Source organism: Rhinatrema bivittatum, chromosome 14, assembly GCF_901001135.1.
Source record: "Rhinatrema bivittatum chromosome 14, aRhiBiv1.1, whole genome shotgun sequence".
Taxonomy (NCBI): domain Eukaryota; kingdom Metazoa; phylum Chordata; class Amphibia; order Gymnophiona; family Rhinatrematidae; genus Rhinatrema; species Rhinatrema bivittatum.
In genome coordinates, this window is record NC_042628.1 from 76,859,172 (window position 1) to 76,875,597 (window position 16,426).

The 16,426-nt window shown below is 47.6% G+C and overlaps 1 protein-coding gene across 3 annotated transcripts in view; it reads left to right on the forward strand.

The window, feature by feature from the left end:
* The window catches only part of NPHS1 (NPHS1 adhesion molecule, nephrin), a 92,904-nt gene that overhangs the window by 71,463 nt on the left and 5,015 nt on the right, over positions 1-16,426 (forward strand). For all 3 annotated transcript variants that reach the window (XM_029577184.1, XM_029577185.1, XM_029577186.1), the window contains 3 exons: positions 10,352-10,376; positions 10,708-10,831; positions 13,747-13,861. In XM_029577184.1, the coding sequence (XP_029433044.1) occupies positions 10,352-10,376; positions 10,708-10,831; positions 13,747-13,861 (264 nt within the window). The remainder of the gene's footprint in view (positions 1-10,351; positions 10,377-10,707; positions 10,832-13,746; positions 13,862-16,426) is intronic.

Genomic DNA, 16,426 nt, shown 5'->3' on the forward strand with positions numbered 1-16,426 from the left:
CAAACCTTTTCCGTCGGAAAAAAATCAGCAGAACCAGAGGTCACGAGCTGAGGCTCCAGGGAGGAAGACTAAGAACCAATGTCAGGAAGTATTTCTTCACGGAGAGGGTGGTGGATGCCTGGAATGCCCTTCCGGAGGAAGTGGTGAAGTCTAAAACTGTGAACGACTTCAAAGGGGCGTGGGATAAACACTGTGGATCCATCAAGTCTAGTGGGCGTAAATAAAGAGGAGGCAGCAAAACACTGCACGGAGCGGCAGTAGCCACAGAGGCATTCACAGAGCGGGATGCCAGTGGCCAGTGGTTGGTGTTCCGCCTTCACGGAGGGCTGCCATCTCCAAAAAAAAAACAAAAACAAAAAACAAACAAACAAAGCAGGGGTGGGTAGGAGTATGGGGCAGGGGTGTGGCCCGCTTGTTGCGGCGGATGCTACCCCTGATTGAGCTGGATGTTCACCGGGATGCGGATACGGCGCTGCTCTCTGCATGGTGGAGGGGTGGAAGGGAGTTGGGGCCGGATGGTGCTGGAAGCCAATAGTGACGGGTGGGAGGGAGAGAAAAGGGGGGGGGGGGGGAAACAAAACAAAAAACAATGGATAAAGTGTGAAGCTTGCTGGGCAGACTGGATGGGCCGTTTGGTCTTCTTCTGCCGTCATTTCTATGTTTCTATGTTTCAGAGGTTTTATGTTCTAACTTCGAAAGGTAATCAGAAAAACCTTTTAAACCTTCAACTGGGCCTTGATAGAGGTTTATAAAACCACGAGTGGAGTGGCGGGTAAGCAGGGAAGGATTGTTTATCCTTTCAAAGAACACTAGTGTAGCCCTTAGTGGATGGAGTGACTTAAGTCCCAAGGGAACACAACCTCATTTTTCTTCGGGGCTAACCGTTCATTCCCATGCTGACTTTTAATCCCTGAGGGGGTGGGGAGTTCTCGCTTATGCCCCAGATTTTGAAAGAAGGTCACCAGTGTGTGTGTGTGCTGTGCTTTTCGTGCTTCTCATGGGGTGAGAGGCTGTAAGAATTAGGCCTAGGTCTGGCTGTTAAAATAAAGTTTACTGATTAATAAAGTTAAATAATGTCCATTTGTCCAAATCGACGAGTGTACATCTGACTGTAGTTACAGGGTTTCTTTCTGTGTAGGTTGGTGTCATTATTACAGATTTTTGGGAAGAGCCCATGGTGATTTTAAATGCGCTTCCCTTCCCAGCGGCTGTGCTGTGGGAATCCTTTGCTTTGCAAAAATCCTACCTTTAGACATCTTCTTTCTCTCGGACATCCAGCCCGTCCTAGTTTCTTGCTATGCAGAGGTCCGGGTGGGGTCTCCTTCTCATATTCTTCCTTCCTTTTGTTCAGCTGTGATTTCTCTTGTAGAAAAATTCAGGGGACCAGTCTCTCCCAGGACACTGCAATCCCAGTGGGGAAGGGGGATCCAACTCTTTTATGTTCCCAAAAAAATACTTTAAATCTTAATCTGGATAGCTTCTCTGCCTTCACAATCTCCGGCAGCAGGATCCATCACTGGTGCTTGCCTATCTGTTGAGCACAGGGGCGGATTGGCCTATCGGGGGATCGGGCATCCCCCGGTGGGCCGATCGCTCCAGTCACGTGGTCTGCGGTGCGCCGCCATGACGGAGCCGCGCTCGGCAGACCACGTGATGTGTCCTGGGCTGGCCTGGGTGGCGAATACCCGGGACGGTCCGACATCGTGAATCCGCCGCTGGTTGAGCAGGATAGGCTCACAGGTCTTTAGCTGAAAGACCAAAGATCTGAAAAGAGCCCTTTTGCCCCAAAGCGGTATCAGGCTTTGAAGTCTGTCTCCCTGTAAATTATAAGCAGGACCCTCTGGCAGGGAGTGCACGGTGAGCTGTCCCTTCTAAAAGAAAACTCCTTTGGGCAAGGTCGGGAGGCCCCCACCAGAGTGTGGAAAAAATACGTCTTTACTCTGCAGCTGCTCTCTCTAACTGACCCCTCCGAGTAATAAAATGTCTGAACTAAATAGCACTGAGTCACCCAATCCAAAGCCTCCTGGTGGGAGGGCCTGCAGTCTTCCAATCCAAAGCCTCCTGGTGGGAGGGCCTGGAGTCTTCCAATCCAAAGCCTCCTGGTGGGAGGGCCTGGAGTCTTCCAATCCAAAGCCTCCTGGTGGGAGGGCCTGAAGTCTTCCAATCCAAAGCCTCCTGGTGGGAGGGCCTGCAGTCTTCCAATCCAAAGCCTCCTGGTGGGAGGGCCTGGAGTCTTCCAATCCAAAGCCTCCTGGTGGGAGGGCCTGGAGTCTTCCAATCCAAAGCCTCCTGGTGGGAGGGCCTGCAGTCTTCCAATCCAAAGCCTCCTGGTGGGAGGGCCTGGAGTCTTCCAATCCAAAGCCTCCTGGTGGGAGGGCCTGGAGTCTTCCAATCCAAAGCCTCCTGGTGGGAGGGCCTGGAGTCTTCCAATCCAAAGCCTCCTGGTGGGAGGACCTGGAGTCTTCCAATCCAAAGCCTCCTGGTGGGAGGGCCTGAAGGGATGGATGTTCTAAGGACAGGGATAGTGGCATCTAGTGCCCAGACCGGGAGCATCTCCCAAACTAGGACTAGGGGGACTTTCCATGAAGCTAATAAGTAACACTTTAAAAACAATTTGGAGAAAGTATTTTTTCACTCAGTGCAAAATTAAACTTTGGAATTTGTTGCCAGAGGATATGGTGAAAGCAGTTAATGGAGCTGTTATTGGCTATGTAAATGGTGAAGCCACTGTTTTTTCCTGGTTATAAGTGAGAAGGAGGGGTCATGTGATGCTGCAGAAGTGATCAGAAGTGTTTCTGATTCCTCCGAGGACCCCGCTCTCTATAAAGAGCCTTAAATCTAGCGAATCTCCCCCACTCCTGAATCTGGAGTTCAGGCTCGACTGTTTAACTTGCACTGAAGTGTTTTCGCTGCTCCTATTTTCCGAAAATCGACGAATATGACATCAAAACTGGGAAAGAAGGACAAGGAGAAAATGAAAGGGGCAGACCCTAAGATGGCTGACCAGAGGTGCATACATCAGGGGAGGCCGCAGACCACGCTAGGACAGATATAGCCATGACTGTGATCGCAGCACTTGACACCAAGCTATCACAGCTATCAGCCCAGAAAACGGGGGTAAGCACTCAGATCACCGGCATCGAGCCACAGCTTTGAGCGTCGGAACAGCATCTCTCTGATGTTGAGGATGCATCAGCCTCTATTGGACAGGAAGTAAAAGCCCTTAAAGATAGCTGTGCGGCGATGCAACTCAAGATCCAGGATCTTGAGAACCGGTCGCACAGGAACAATCTATGGGCCGTTGGACTCTCTAAATCAATCCCAGAGCAAGATCTCGGCCCCAAACTGGGAACATGGCTCATACAGGCTCTGCAATTGGACACTAAATATGGGGAACTTAAAATAGAAAGGGCCCATTGTTTAGGCCATCCATCTACTGGAAGTAACACCTCTGCTCAGCCCCAGCCAATAATTTTCAAGATCTTCAATTATGCCCACAAAGTGCAAATTCTTGGGCATACAGAAGGCAAGCAGAGCTGCAATATGAGGGGAAAAAAATCCTGTTATTTCAGGACTACTCCACTTCAGTGGCTTCTCACAGGAAAGCCACAACTGGCGAAATTAAAAATTTGCTCCATTTTACTATACCCGGCCAAATAAAGTCTTTCATGACGGCCAAACTCACATTTTCAACGAGGTAGCGGCGGCAGATTCATTCAAGGCTTACAAGCAGGCAGATGAAACCTTCAGGAATATGGTGAACTTTATGGCAAGGGGAGAAATTTCTGGAACCTCGGTTAAGTGTTTTAGAACTTAATGTTATTGCTTGTTATATTTTATACTGTTCTGGTTCTTACTTTTGATACTATGGAGGAGAAGGGTCCTCACAGCTTGACTGACTCTTTCTCGCAGCCTAGTGCTCTTGGTGGTTGTTGAAGGAAAGTGGAGTTTTGTTTTTTCTTTCTTCATTGACCAACTTCACTTCCACGATAGCGGGTTTCCTCTTTTTGGGGGATCTTGCTGAGCAGGCAAGGGTTTTCTATGGGCAAACTTTATTATTTAAATGCATATTGTGTAATCTATACTTGTTATGCTGGCCGGCCGTGGCAAACCACGACCGGTACCACTCACCCGCCGCCCTTCGCTCCCGCTGGCTTCTGGCACCCTCGCGGCGTTAGCAAACTGCTGCCGCCGCGTTTCCCCTCCTGTTCTGGGCCTCCTGCGGGCTGCTTGGCGGCCAAGACACCGCCAACCATGGCTGCCATCTGGGCTCTCCCTAGTCACGTGAGCGTGCCACCTTGGCTCCTCTTAAAGGGCCAGCGGCGGGAAACTACGGGCCGGCCCCAGCGATGACGTCAGACCTCCCGGCCTATATAAGGACCACCTCTGGGCCCAGCTAACTGACTTGGCAACAAGTTCCCTGGCTCCTGCTTCAGCGCACCTGTTTCGGAGGTTCCTGCTTCAGTGCGCCTGCCTTGAGGTTCCTGCCTCAGCTTCCTGGTCCTGGTCTTGGCCTTCCTGCCTTTGACCTCGGAGTGGACCTGATCCTCATCTACTTTCGCCTGCCTTTGACCTCGGACCGGACCTGACCCCCGTCTACTGTTGTCTGCCTTTGACCTCGGACCAGACCTGACTCTCGTCTTCTGCCTCCTGCTGTTGCTCTTGGACCTGACCTGATGGTCCATCCACCTGTCACTTCCAGCTCCATCTATCTTGGCCCCAAGAGCTCAACCTGCGGGGAGGGCTGGTATTGGTGAAGCTCCTGTCAGCCTCTGCTTCTCGTCTGGCCTTGCCTCCCGACGGTGGGGGCCTGTGGGGTTCACCCTCACAGGTTGCGCCAACCTCACCTCGGGCCAAGGGTCCACAAACCCTAACAGATTGCCAAGTTCATGGACCCGGTAGAGGCCTCTGCTCTCCAGGCCATTCCGGGCCTGGCTCAGAAGATTTTCGAACAGCAAAAGGTCCTGGAAACTCTTGGACAGCCGTAGAGAATCTAGGGCTCCGTCTCGGCGGGCCTAGCGGTACCTCCAGTCCCAAGCTACTCGGCTACCATGCCGAGCTCCCAACCAGTCATTCCGCTTCCCGTGCCTCCACGCTTCTCCAGAGACCCTCAGTTGTGCCGAGATTTCCTAAATCAATGCAATATGCATTTCTGCCTCCAGCCTATGCTCTTTCTGGATGAGATGATGAAAACCACCTACATCCTTTTCAATGTCTACCTGCTACCACTCTGCCAACTACTTACAAAATTAAGCCTGAAACATTTCCTTTTTGCAGACGACGTACAGATCGTAATCCCTATAAAAGAATCAATCTCAAAAACAATGGAATACTGGGACAGTTGCCTATTAGAAATTAAACTTCTCCTCAACAGTCTAAACCTTGTACTCAATGCTTCGAAAACAGAATTCCTGCTCATATCACCGGAAAACAATAACACACTTCCTAAACCACCCACACTCCTTCAAACAACCCACGTAAGAGACTTAGGAGCCATCCTAGACAATCGTCTCAACCTCAAAACATTCATTAACCAAACCACCAAAGATTGCTTCTACAAATTACATATCCTGAAAAGAATAAAACCGCTGTTTCACACTCAGGACTTCAGAACAATCTTGCAAGCAATAATCTTTTCCAAACTAGATTATTGCAACTCATTACTATTAGGCCTCCCAGCTTCTTACACCAAACCTTTACAAATGGTTCAGAACTCTGCAGCCAGAGTCCTTACAAATTCCAGGAAAATTGACCACATTTCACCTATTCTCAAAAACCTCCATTGGCTTCCGATCCACTATAGAGTCATGTACAAAACCATTAACATCATATACAAAACTATCAACCAACACACGCAACTTGACCTACAAATACCACTTAAAAAATTCACCTCCGCCAGGCCTATCAGGGAACACTACAAAGAGTCACTCCAAATTCCAAAGGCCAAAACCTACCAACATAAATCCTTGAGTCTCAGAGCCTTCTCATCAGCAGGTCCAGCTCTCTGGAACTCGATCCCACCTGATTTGAGACAAGAGCCATGCTCTTTAACATTTAGGAAAAGACTAAAAACTTGGCTTTTCAAAAAAGCATTTCCAAGCCTTGAATAAAACCTCCTCTCACTAGCACTAACTCGTATGCAATAATGGAATGTAAACACAAATCAACCAACCTCAAACCCTCTCTCACTAATTCCTGCTGAATATTTATCATACTATTACCATTCACAACTGTCATATTTATTCATTTGATTACCTATGTACCGTTTCATAGTCTTATTTTTTCACTTGCTATTCTAATGTATCAATAGGCTGAAATGTAAATATTGTGCTGTTCAATTTCTCCCCTTCCATCCCAAGTTTATTTTCCTTGTTTTTTGTAACTTTCCCTCTCCCTTTTTCTGATTCACTGTATTTAAAGTTCAAGGTTCTTATTGAAAATATTGTTTTTTACGTTACGTTATGCTTTACACTCCTTGTTATTTGTAAACCGGGTTGATGTGATGCCTATCATGAAACTCGGTATAACAAAAACAATAAATAAATAAAATAAATAAAATCCTTTCTCTTCTGGATGGGAAAGCCCTGGCCTGGGCCTCTTCCTTGTGAGAATGCTCAGACTCTATTCTCCGGGATCTACCCGGCTTCCTGACCCAGGCTGGCAGCCTCTGGGTCAGCTCTTCTCCATATATGCCAGGGCTCCCGATCCCTAACTGACTATGTTATTGAATTCAGGACCCTGGCCTCCGAATTGCAGTGGGGCATGGACTGCCTATGGTCCATCTTCCTCGAGGGCTTGAACACACAATCAAGGATGAGCTTGCGGCTCGTGATCTACCCAGCTCCTTGGATTCCCTCATTGACCTCGCTGGGCGCATCGACCAGTGTCTTCAGGAGCGTTCCCGTGAACTGCAGTCTAGCAGGGAATCTGCCTCAGCTTCCCGACGCCCTTGGCGTTCTCCTTCACCCAAACTGCTCCCCGCCTCTTCAGGGAAGGTTGGAGACGAGCCCATGCGATTGGGCTGCGGTAAGCTCACTCCGGAGGAACGTCTTCGACGCCAGCAGACCGGTCTCTGGTTGTACTGCGGGGGTTCGGGCCATGCTCTACCTACTTGCCCAGTGTGACCAGTAAACTCCCAGGCCTAGGTTCTGAAGGAGGACTCCTTCTAGGCCTGAATTCTCCAGCTCCTTCACTAACACTTCCGGTGACCCTCACCGTAGGAATCCGGGACTTCTACACCCTGGCCCTGGTGGACTCGGGCTCAGGGGGCAACTTCATTCTGAAGCAACTTGTGAAGCACCTCCATATCTCCACCTTCTGCATTCCAGTGCCCTTGGTTCTCTCATCCATTCAGGGTTAACCTCTTCCTGGCCGGGTTACCCACATCACCGCTCCTCTTCATCTCTGTACCAGACTGCTGCACGTGGAGTCCCTCACCTTCCACGTCCTCGACAAGACCATGCACCCCGTGGTTCTGGGCCTGCCCTGGCTTCAACAGCACTCTCCCCAGTTTGACTGGGCCACTCTGGAACTGTCCCATTGGGGTCTATCCTGCTACACCTCCTGCTTGGAAACCGTCACTCCCAGATGCACTCTAGCAACCGCGACCCTCCCTCTGGGCCTTCCTCCTCAATACGCGTCCTTCACTGATGTCTTCTCCAAGAAGGCCGCTGACACTCTGCCGCCACATTGCTCCTATGACTGCATCATTAACCTCATACCTAATGCGGAGCCTCCCAGGGGCAGAGTTTATCCGTTATCTCTCACAGAGGCCCGGGCTATGTCCGAATATATCGGTGAGAATCTGGCCAAGGGCTTCATCTGTCGGTCCACTTCCTCTGTGGGAGCTGGCTTTTTCTTTGAAGGGAAGAAGGATGGAACGCTTCACCCCTGCATCGACTACCATGGCCTGAATTTCATCATCACACTGAAAGACCGCTACCCGCTGCCACTCATCGCAGAGCTTTTCGACCGGCTCCAAGGGGCCAAACTTTTTTCCAAGTTGGATCTCCGAGGGGCATACAATTTGGTCCGCATTCGAGAGGGTGATGAATGGAAGATGGCCTTTAACCCCAGGGACGGCCATTATGAATATCTTGTTATGCCCTTCGGTCTTTTGTAACGCCCCAGCCGTCTTCCAAAACCTAATGCATGAGGTCTTCCGAGATATGCTCTACGAATATGTAGTGGTATATCTCGATGATATCTTAGTCTTCTCAAAAGACCTCCAAACTCATCGCTGGGATGTCACCCAAGTTCTTCAGTGCGTCCGGGAAAACCAGCTTTTTTGTGAAGCTAGAAAAATGCTCTTTTGAAAAGAAGTCCATACCGTTTCTGGGCTGTATCATTAAAATGGAAATTAATTAAAATGCAATGAAAAATTCAAAAAACTTAAAAAATTGAGAAAATTAAAAATGGTATCAATAAACATAAGGTTATCACCAATATATGGGATAACATATTTAGTTATACCGACATTTGTGTACACGAGAAAATTTAGTGTCCTTCCCACAGGTAGTTACAACTTGCATCGCGGGCCAAGAGCCCACATACCCACAAATCATAACACAACTACAAGAGATTGTGCTTTCTCTGTAGCCACACCCATTCTATGGAATTCGATTCCCGTGTCTCTGAGATGAGGAATGCCTAAAAAAATGTAAAACAGCTTTGAAGGTTTTCCTGCTGAAGCATGTATTTGACTGATAAGAGCCTGTATATTCCTGGTTGACTTCCTGGATTATAGGGTTCTATTCCTGAATCATAAAACCTGTAGAGTTTTGAAAAACTGAGTAACCTTTCCATAGTTTTTCCTGATTAGTATGTGGTTATTTTGATTTATGTTTGTTGTGATTTTACATGTGTATTTTTGATTGTTTTATGATTTTTTGTTATTATTTTTAATCATTATGGGGTAGATTTTTAAAGTTATGCACGGGCGTAGATTTGTTCGCGCAACCCGGCATGAACAAATCTATGCCCGATTTTATAACATGTGCGCACTGCTGCGCGCATGTTATAAAATCCAGGGTTGGCGCGTGCAGGGGGGTGCACAATTGTGCAACCTGTGCGCGCCGAGCCAAGCAGCCTGCCTCCGTTCCCTCCGATGCCGCTCCGAAATCAGAGCGGCCTCGGAGGGAACTTTTTTCCAGCCCCCCCACCTTCCCCTCCCTAACCCACCCCCCCAGCCCTAACTAAATCCCCCCCTACCTTTGTTCAGAAAGTTACGCCTGCCCGAGTCAGGCGTAACTTGCACGCACCGGCCAGGTGCCGGCACGCCATTCCCCGGCCCAGGGATTGGTTCGGAGGCCTCGGACACGCCCCCAGAATGCCCCCGGGCCGGCACCATGCCCACGGCCCCGCCCTGGAACGCCCCGAACGCCATGCCAACCCTGACATGCCCCAACACGCCCCCCAAGCAAAGCCCCAGGATTTACGCGCGTCCCAGGGCTTTGCGCGTGCCGGCGGCCTATGCTACATAGGTGCGCTGGCGCGCAAGTCCCCTGTGCACATAAATCCAGCTGGGTTTACGCGTGCAGGGCTTTTAAAATCTGCCCCATGTATGTATTTTTAATCATTATGTATGTATTTTTAATGATTATATACACACAAGACCCACTGCCAACCTCCCACACATGCACAACCTCCATTGTCTAACACCTCACACAAGTATAACCTCCAGTGCACATTTTGAAAGCATCCCAGGACACGTTTGGAAGTAGCTGCACATTTATGTGTTTTTAGAAACGGAGTACATGTATATGTTAGCAAACATGCATGCATGCTTTTACACTTGCTAATCAGGTCATGGAAATGAAATCTGATTTCTCTATTGTCTGCAGTTTTTGGGTGGAGGGTCTGGTGCAGCTGGTGGAAGGTGTGAGAGAACTGATGAGAGCCAGGGTTAATTGATGGAAGTCTTGGAGAACTGGTGCTTGGAAGAAGCACAAGTGTTTTCATAAGCGAGATATGTGCATATATTGGCCAACTTTATAAAATATCTGCCTCTGCACATAAATAGAGGGTTATTATGTGCACGCTACAATTATTGTGTGTGTAAATTACATGTGTACGTTTATAAAATATTTGCATAAACCATACGCACCACTCCATTCTGATCTTGCACGCATACTGACCCCCAGGCGTGCACTTCTGGGGGCGAGGCCCCCTATTGAAAAGGACCCTCTCTATTGAGAAAGGGCTCTGTAATATTCACGCCAGTGTCCTGCAGTCCCTGTGTGGAAGTCCAGAGCAAAACTCTGGAAAGTCTCCAGTGGCTGTTTAAAGAAAAACAACACTGAGACCCTTATTTCTGGCTTCAATGATTCAGCTGTTTTTCTTTAAACTACAGGTGATGCCGTGAAGAAGGAAGACAGGTAAGGAAATCACAACTTCTAGCCCTGGCCGTGAAGCACATTTAAGAGAACGTGTTGGCAGACATATCTAGACATCGTTCATTTAGGGGGGATTTGAAGAGTGACGTGGAGGGTGGACAGGATTGTTCTGGACACCTGGGGTCAGAATAGGACACAGCTAAGTTGTTAATGGGTAATTCTGAACCTGATCCATCATGCAGTCCCTGATGGCATCTGGACACTCGGCGACACCCTTTCAAGTCTGTCGCTCTAAACTTCTGAAGAAAATCCAAATAGTATTTGAAACCCAACTAGTGATCCTTTCATTTCCTTCTTTTTTTTTTAATCCTAGTTCTAAGCCCAGTGCCCTGAATGAATATGGAAATGGGGAACTGATCAATGCAGGAGCAAAGCACACTCTACTGATTGACAGCAGCTCGGAGAGGAGCTCCAGCCTCTATGAGAGCAATGAGCAGGTAAAGGGAGTCGAGCAGGAATAAGGGGTGAGTGCTAGGCATTAGGGATGTGAATCGTTTTTTGACGATTTAAAAAATTAGTCAGATATTTTTTAAATCGTCAAAAATCGTTAGTGTCGCGATACAATAGAAATTCCCCCAATTTATCGTGAAAAATCATGTCGGGGGAGGGGGGGAGAGCGGGAAAACCAGCACACCAAAACAACCCCTAAACCACCCCGACCCTTTAAAACAAATCCCCCACCCTCCCGAACCCCCCCAAAATGTTTTAAATTACCTGGTGGTCCAGTGGGGGGGGGGGGGGGTGTCCCGGCACGATCTCCCGCTCTCGGGCCATCGGCGCCATTTTGGCTGCGACTAATATAAATGGCGCCGATGGCCCAATAAAAAAAAACAACCCCACCCGACCCTTTAAAATTACCCCTTTAGCCTCCCCCACTCTCCCGACCCCCCCCCCCCCCCAAAACTTTTTACACATACCTGGTGGTCCAGGGGGGCCGCGGGGAGCGATCTCCCGTTCCCACGCTATCAGCTGCGCTAAAAAAAAATGGCGCCGATGGCCCTTTGCCCTTACCATGTGACAGGGCAAAGGTAGCGCCGGCGCCATTTTGAATATTGGCAATACGGCCCGAGTGCAGGAGGTCACTCCCGGACCCCCGCTGGACCCCCAGGGACTTTTGGCCAGCTTGGGGGGGCCTCCTGACCCCCACAAGACTTGCCAAAAGTCCAGCGTGTGAGAAAAGGTTGGTTTGGGAGGGATGGGGTAGAAAGTCGATTGTCTGGAAAGGAGACCTCCAAAAATTAAAAAAATAAATAAATTAGCAGCTAGCAAGATTTTCTAATGGTCAACTGACACAGGATATAAAAAATGGCCCATTTAATTTGTATACCTGAGCACTTGTCAATTATTACACACACACATCATTTTAAACAATTAAAAATTGTTTAGAAAATACATAATAGTTTTTTGAGGATTTTTTTCATCCTAAGGTTTTATTTTTTTATTTGAGTATTTGTTTTATTGAACAGAAGATCATACTCTGTACATGAAAAAGGGCAACAATTCTCAAAGCAACAGTTTTAGAGACCAGGATCAGAATACAGAATGTTTTCCATATACATTTCAGCATTTCCCACAAATATCTTCCATATTCTTCTTCTGTGTTCTCTTCCCCAGTTTAACAAACACCTTACAAATATCCAGCATGTGCACGCACCATTCAAATCTCACATACCTGCACGCACCATTCAAATCTCACATACCTGCACGCACCATTCATACCTCACATACCTACACGCACCATTCATACCTCACATACCTGCACGCACCATTCAAACCTCACATACCTGCACGCACCATCATACCTCACATACCTGCACGCACCATTCATACCTCACATACCTACACGCACCATTCATACCTCACATGCATGCATTAGTCATACCTCATATAACTGCATGCACCATCATACCTCACATACCTACACGCACCATTCATACTTCATACATGCCTTTCAGTTAATGCCCAATATAAAACTTCCCATACAAGCCTCACCCTGTCTTTTTCTACAGTAATAGGATCAGCTCTTATATTCATCAGTATAATCAAGGATGCTTCTTACCTAGCAGAGTTTTGAATATCATTTAGAAGATTATCCAGAATTGGTCTCCATTGAGTCATAAATTTCCCAAAATCTGAAGAGGTGTCTTGCCACACATTTGTTTACTGTAACATTTTCTCTATCCTCCTGTCTTTCTTGTGAATCCCTTTCTGAGTTTTCATTCTATTTTACCTTGCTTTATGTGTATTTTCCTTTTGCCATCTTTCCCTCTCCTTCCACCTTACTTATCAGCATTATCTCTCGCATCTCAGTTCTCATTTTGCTCTTTGCCAGCTCTTCACTTCTCCCCATCTCGCTTTGTCTTTATCTTCATCTCTCTCTTCTGCCTCTTCTCTCTGTCTCTAAACTCACCACCCTTCTCTTCCCCGTTCACTCTTCATCTTTCTCTTGCTTTTTCCATCCATTCCATCCATTTCCCATTTCTCCCAAAAAGTCCTAAATCTCTCTCCCTCTCTCTGGCTCTCAACTGCATCTAAGCCCTCCACCTTCCTGCCCTCTCATTCTCACCTTCCACCTCCACAGTTCTTTGTCTCCCTTTGAGTCCCTCCCCTACTTCTCCTGTCTCCATTTCTCTTTCTGCATCTCCCTCCTGAATGACCTCTCTTCGCTCATTCTCCCTCCCTAAATGCCCAGCCAGACTTTATCTGCTTCCCTCAGTCCCCTCCTTCCGTCAATACAAGCAGCAAACTGCAGGGCGGACTATTCGCAGTAGCCAATGCTCCCTCTGACTAGATGTGTGCAAATTGTTTTCTGTGAGCAAAAACTTTATTTAAACCAACTATTGAGTGACAGTATTAGCGCATTTCTGTATATAGCACAAAGAAAAATTGGTGTGAGCAACCATGTAAAACCTGTGAGAGATGCTCTGAAATGTGTGAGCAATTGCTTACCTGCTCAGCTTAGAGGGAACTATGATGTTCACCATCCTCTGAGTGGTCCTGCTACCTCCTCTACTTGAAGCGCCAGCTTCCAAATTTTGGCACAATTACTACAAATAGAAGAAGTGGCAGGACTGCCATGGGGGACAGTGAGCGCTTGTGTGCATGCAGTTCAATATTCCAGTGGTGCACTGCACACTGTCAGCACTGCATTCTGATGCACACTGCTGTAACCAGTGTAAGGTTGTGGATCACCATTGGTGACCTGGTGACTGTATGTATGGGGCCCTGGTGGAAGGGATGAGAATATATTAGGAATGACTGTGGAAACAATGGATAGGAAGAAGTTAATTGCATGGAATGGATTAATGTCCAGGTTGGAAATCTGAGCTTCCTGTGCTGTTCTGTTCTCTAGGACAGTTCTTCAGATGCTGGGCTTTATTATTACCCTGTAAGAGATTACAAGCCCTCCCTGATGGTTCACCATGAAATGACAGAGGGGGAAACAGATGACGCCCAGAGCTTCCAAGGTAGGGGACCAACCCCGTGTATGACATCATATGTTCCAGATGCCATGTCTCAAATTATAGTTTCAAGCAGTTTACTCTCAGATGGTTAAAATGTTATTCCTGTTCATACCCAGCACAGACTCCTGGGTTTTTTCTCTGCCAGCAGATGGAGACAGAGAAACGTTTCAATGATACTGTGCCACCTGCAGGCCCTCAGTATTTCTCTGTCTCCAGTAGATGGTAGTGGTGTAAACAATTATTATTATAAGATAGGTTTCCAGTTCCTCCCAGGGGGTTGTTAGGTCATTGTGGGGGCCATCCCTCCTGGTTTGAGGTGGTCAAGCAGGAGGTTGGTGACCCTTGAAGGAAGCTGGTCCTAGATTCCATGGGGTGTACATCTGGTGGTCCAGATCCCTTATTCTCCATGAGGCAGCATTTATTTCCACTGACAGCTTTGCATCTGATCATCCTGATTGAAGAGGGAAGTATTTCCTTTCTATTTTTCTGTTACTGGTGATAGTGACAGCATTAAAGTTTGCTAAATAAATAAATACATAAAAAGGAGTAGCTGCCTCGCTTTGTGTGTGTGTGTGAATCGCAGCATCTGGTCTGTGGAGGTGGACGATCTTGGGGTGCACAGCTGTTCACCTCACATTTTCTGAGGCTCAGTAAAAGAGGTGATTGTAGCGGTGCACTGCTCCAGGCTATGTGTTAAAGATGGTGCGTGGCAAGCATTGCCGATCCTGTGGGGATTTGAGGTCTAGACTGTCTCAAACTGGCTTATGGACTGGATGCATCTCTGGCGTGGAAGGCACTTCTGGAGAATCCAACACTGGACCAAAGGCTAAACGAGCCCCGCAGGTTTTGGGGCCTAGCACTAAGGCTTTTCCACTCAGTGCGGGAATGGCGGCCATATTGAAATCTTTCGCAGTACCGGCAAGAGTCGGCGGGGGACACAGGGGAATCCCTACCTCAGCTACCGCCTCCAGTACCTGGTCCCGGGGAGGGGCAAAGAGGTTCTGGCACAGAGGAAGATCCTCTGGACCAGGATTCATAGGATTTGCAGGTGTTTTCTGCAGATTTTTTGCTGCTTTTGCACAAGGCATATTTAGCTAGAAGGTAGCAGGGGATATAACTTTCGGTCCCAGTCTCAGTCCACCAAAGGTTCTCAGTCAGTAAAGAGACCTGGCTGGCAAAGAGAAAGCAGTCGACGAGCCTTTGGGAGATTTTGGGTCTTTGCCCTCATCCAGATAGTCCTGGGAGGGGCACTGATGACTCAGATTTCAATGCTGTAGCGGAGGAGACCCCTGGAGTAGAGTAAGCATAAAGTGGGATGGACCCGGACGAGGTTCTGGTAGCCGAGAGGGATGACCCTAAGGTGGTGCACCTTTTTCACAAGGAGGAGCTCTGGCCCTTAATTCCGTATGTCCTTAAGGAGTTTGGAATCAAGGCTTCGCAAGAAGAGTCCAACCTGGAGGGGTGGCCAGATCCCATGTTGGATGAATTGAGGGGATCATCGAAAGCTTTTCTCTTTCATAAGTCTGTGAATAAATTAGTGGTTCTGGAATGGGACATCCTTGAGTCCAGCTTGAAGGTTGGCAGAGCAATGGCAAAGCTGTATCTCTTACTAGAGAAGATATTGGAAATTTTGGCACTTCCAAAGGTAGGTGTTTGGTGTTGGCAGTAACCAAGACCTCTTTTCCAGTGGTGGGATCTACTGCATTAAAAGATGTGCAGGATAGAAATTTGGAGACACAAGAAACAAATCGGAAGCCAATCAATAATGCTGGAAAGCAGGACACAATGTAGTGATCGGTAAAATTGGGGATTCTTTATTGGTCTTAGCCCGACTCTGGCTATATGTTTATCATTTTACATTTTTTAAGTTGGTGACATTTTTTAAGTTGTTGACACTTTATATGTAGTAACACATATTTATGTTTATCTGTCAATGTATATGTATGTCAATTATGTGTAATTTTAAATAATATTGTTTTTGTAGTAGCCCCTGAGGCAGTTCCTGTGAGAGCGAAACTCTGCCAGAGTCAGGCTAAGACCAATAAAGAATCCCCAATTTTACCGATCACTACATTGTGTCCTGCTTTCGAAATTTGGAGGTCCACTTCAAGAAGATTTTTGAGGTCTCGGTCCCATGCATAAGTTTTATGCAGAGGACATACCTATGCTGAGTCCAGCGGTTTCAGGAGACACAGTCTACATCAGTGGCTGCAGAGAAACAGGCTGAGTATTTAGAAGCAGCTATTGCATATGGTGCAGATGCCTTATCTGACATGATAAAAACATGTTCCAAGATTATGATGCCTGCAGTATCGGCCAGGAAGTTACTGTGATTATGAAACTGTCTGCGGATGTTTGGTCAAAATCTTAGCTGGATGCCCTTCCATTCAAGGGCAAGCTCTTGTTTCGAGAAGACTTGGAACAGATAACTAAGCATCTGGGAGATTCCAAAGGGCGTAAACTACCAGAGGACAAATCAAAGGGTAGAAGGTTTTTTCCCGCTTGGGCACGCTTTTGAGACAATAAGAGATTTCACCAGAATAAAGGTTCTTCGGGGTCTCAGAGGCA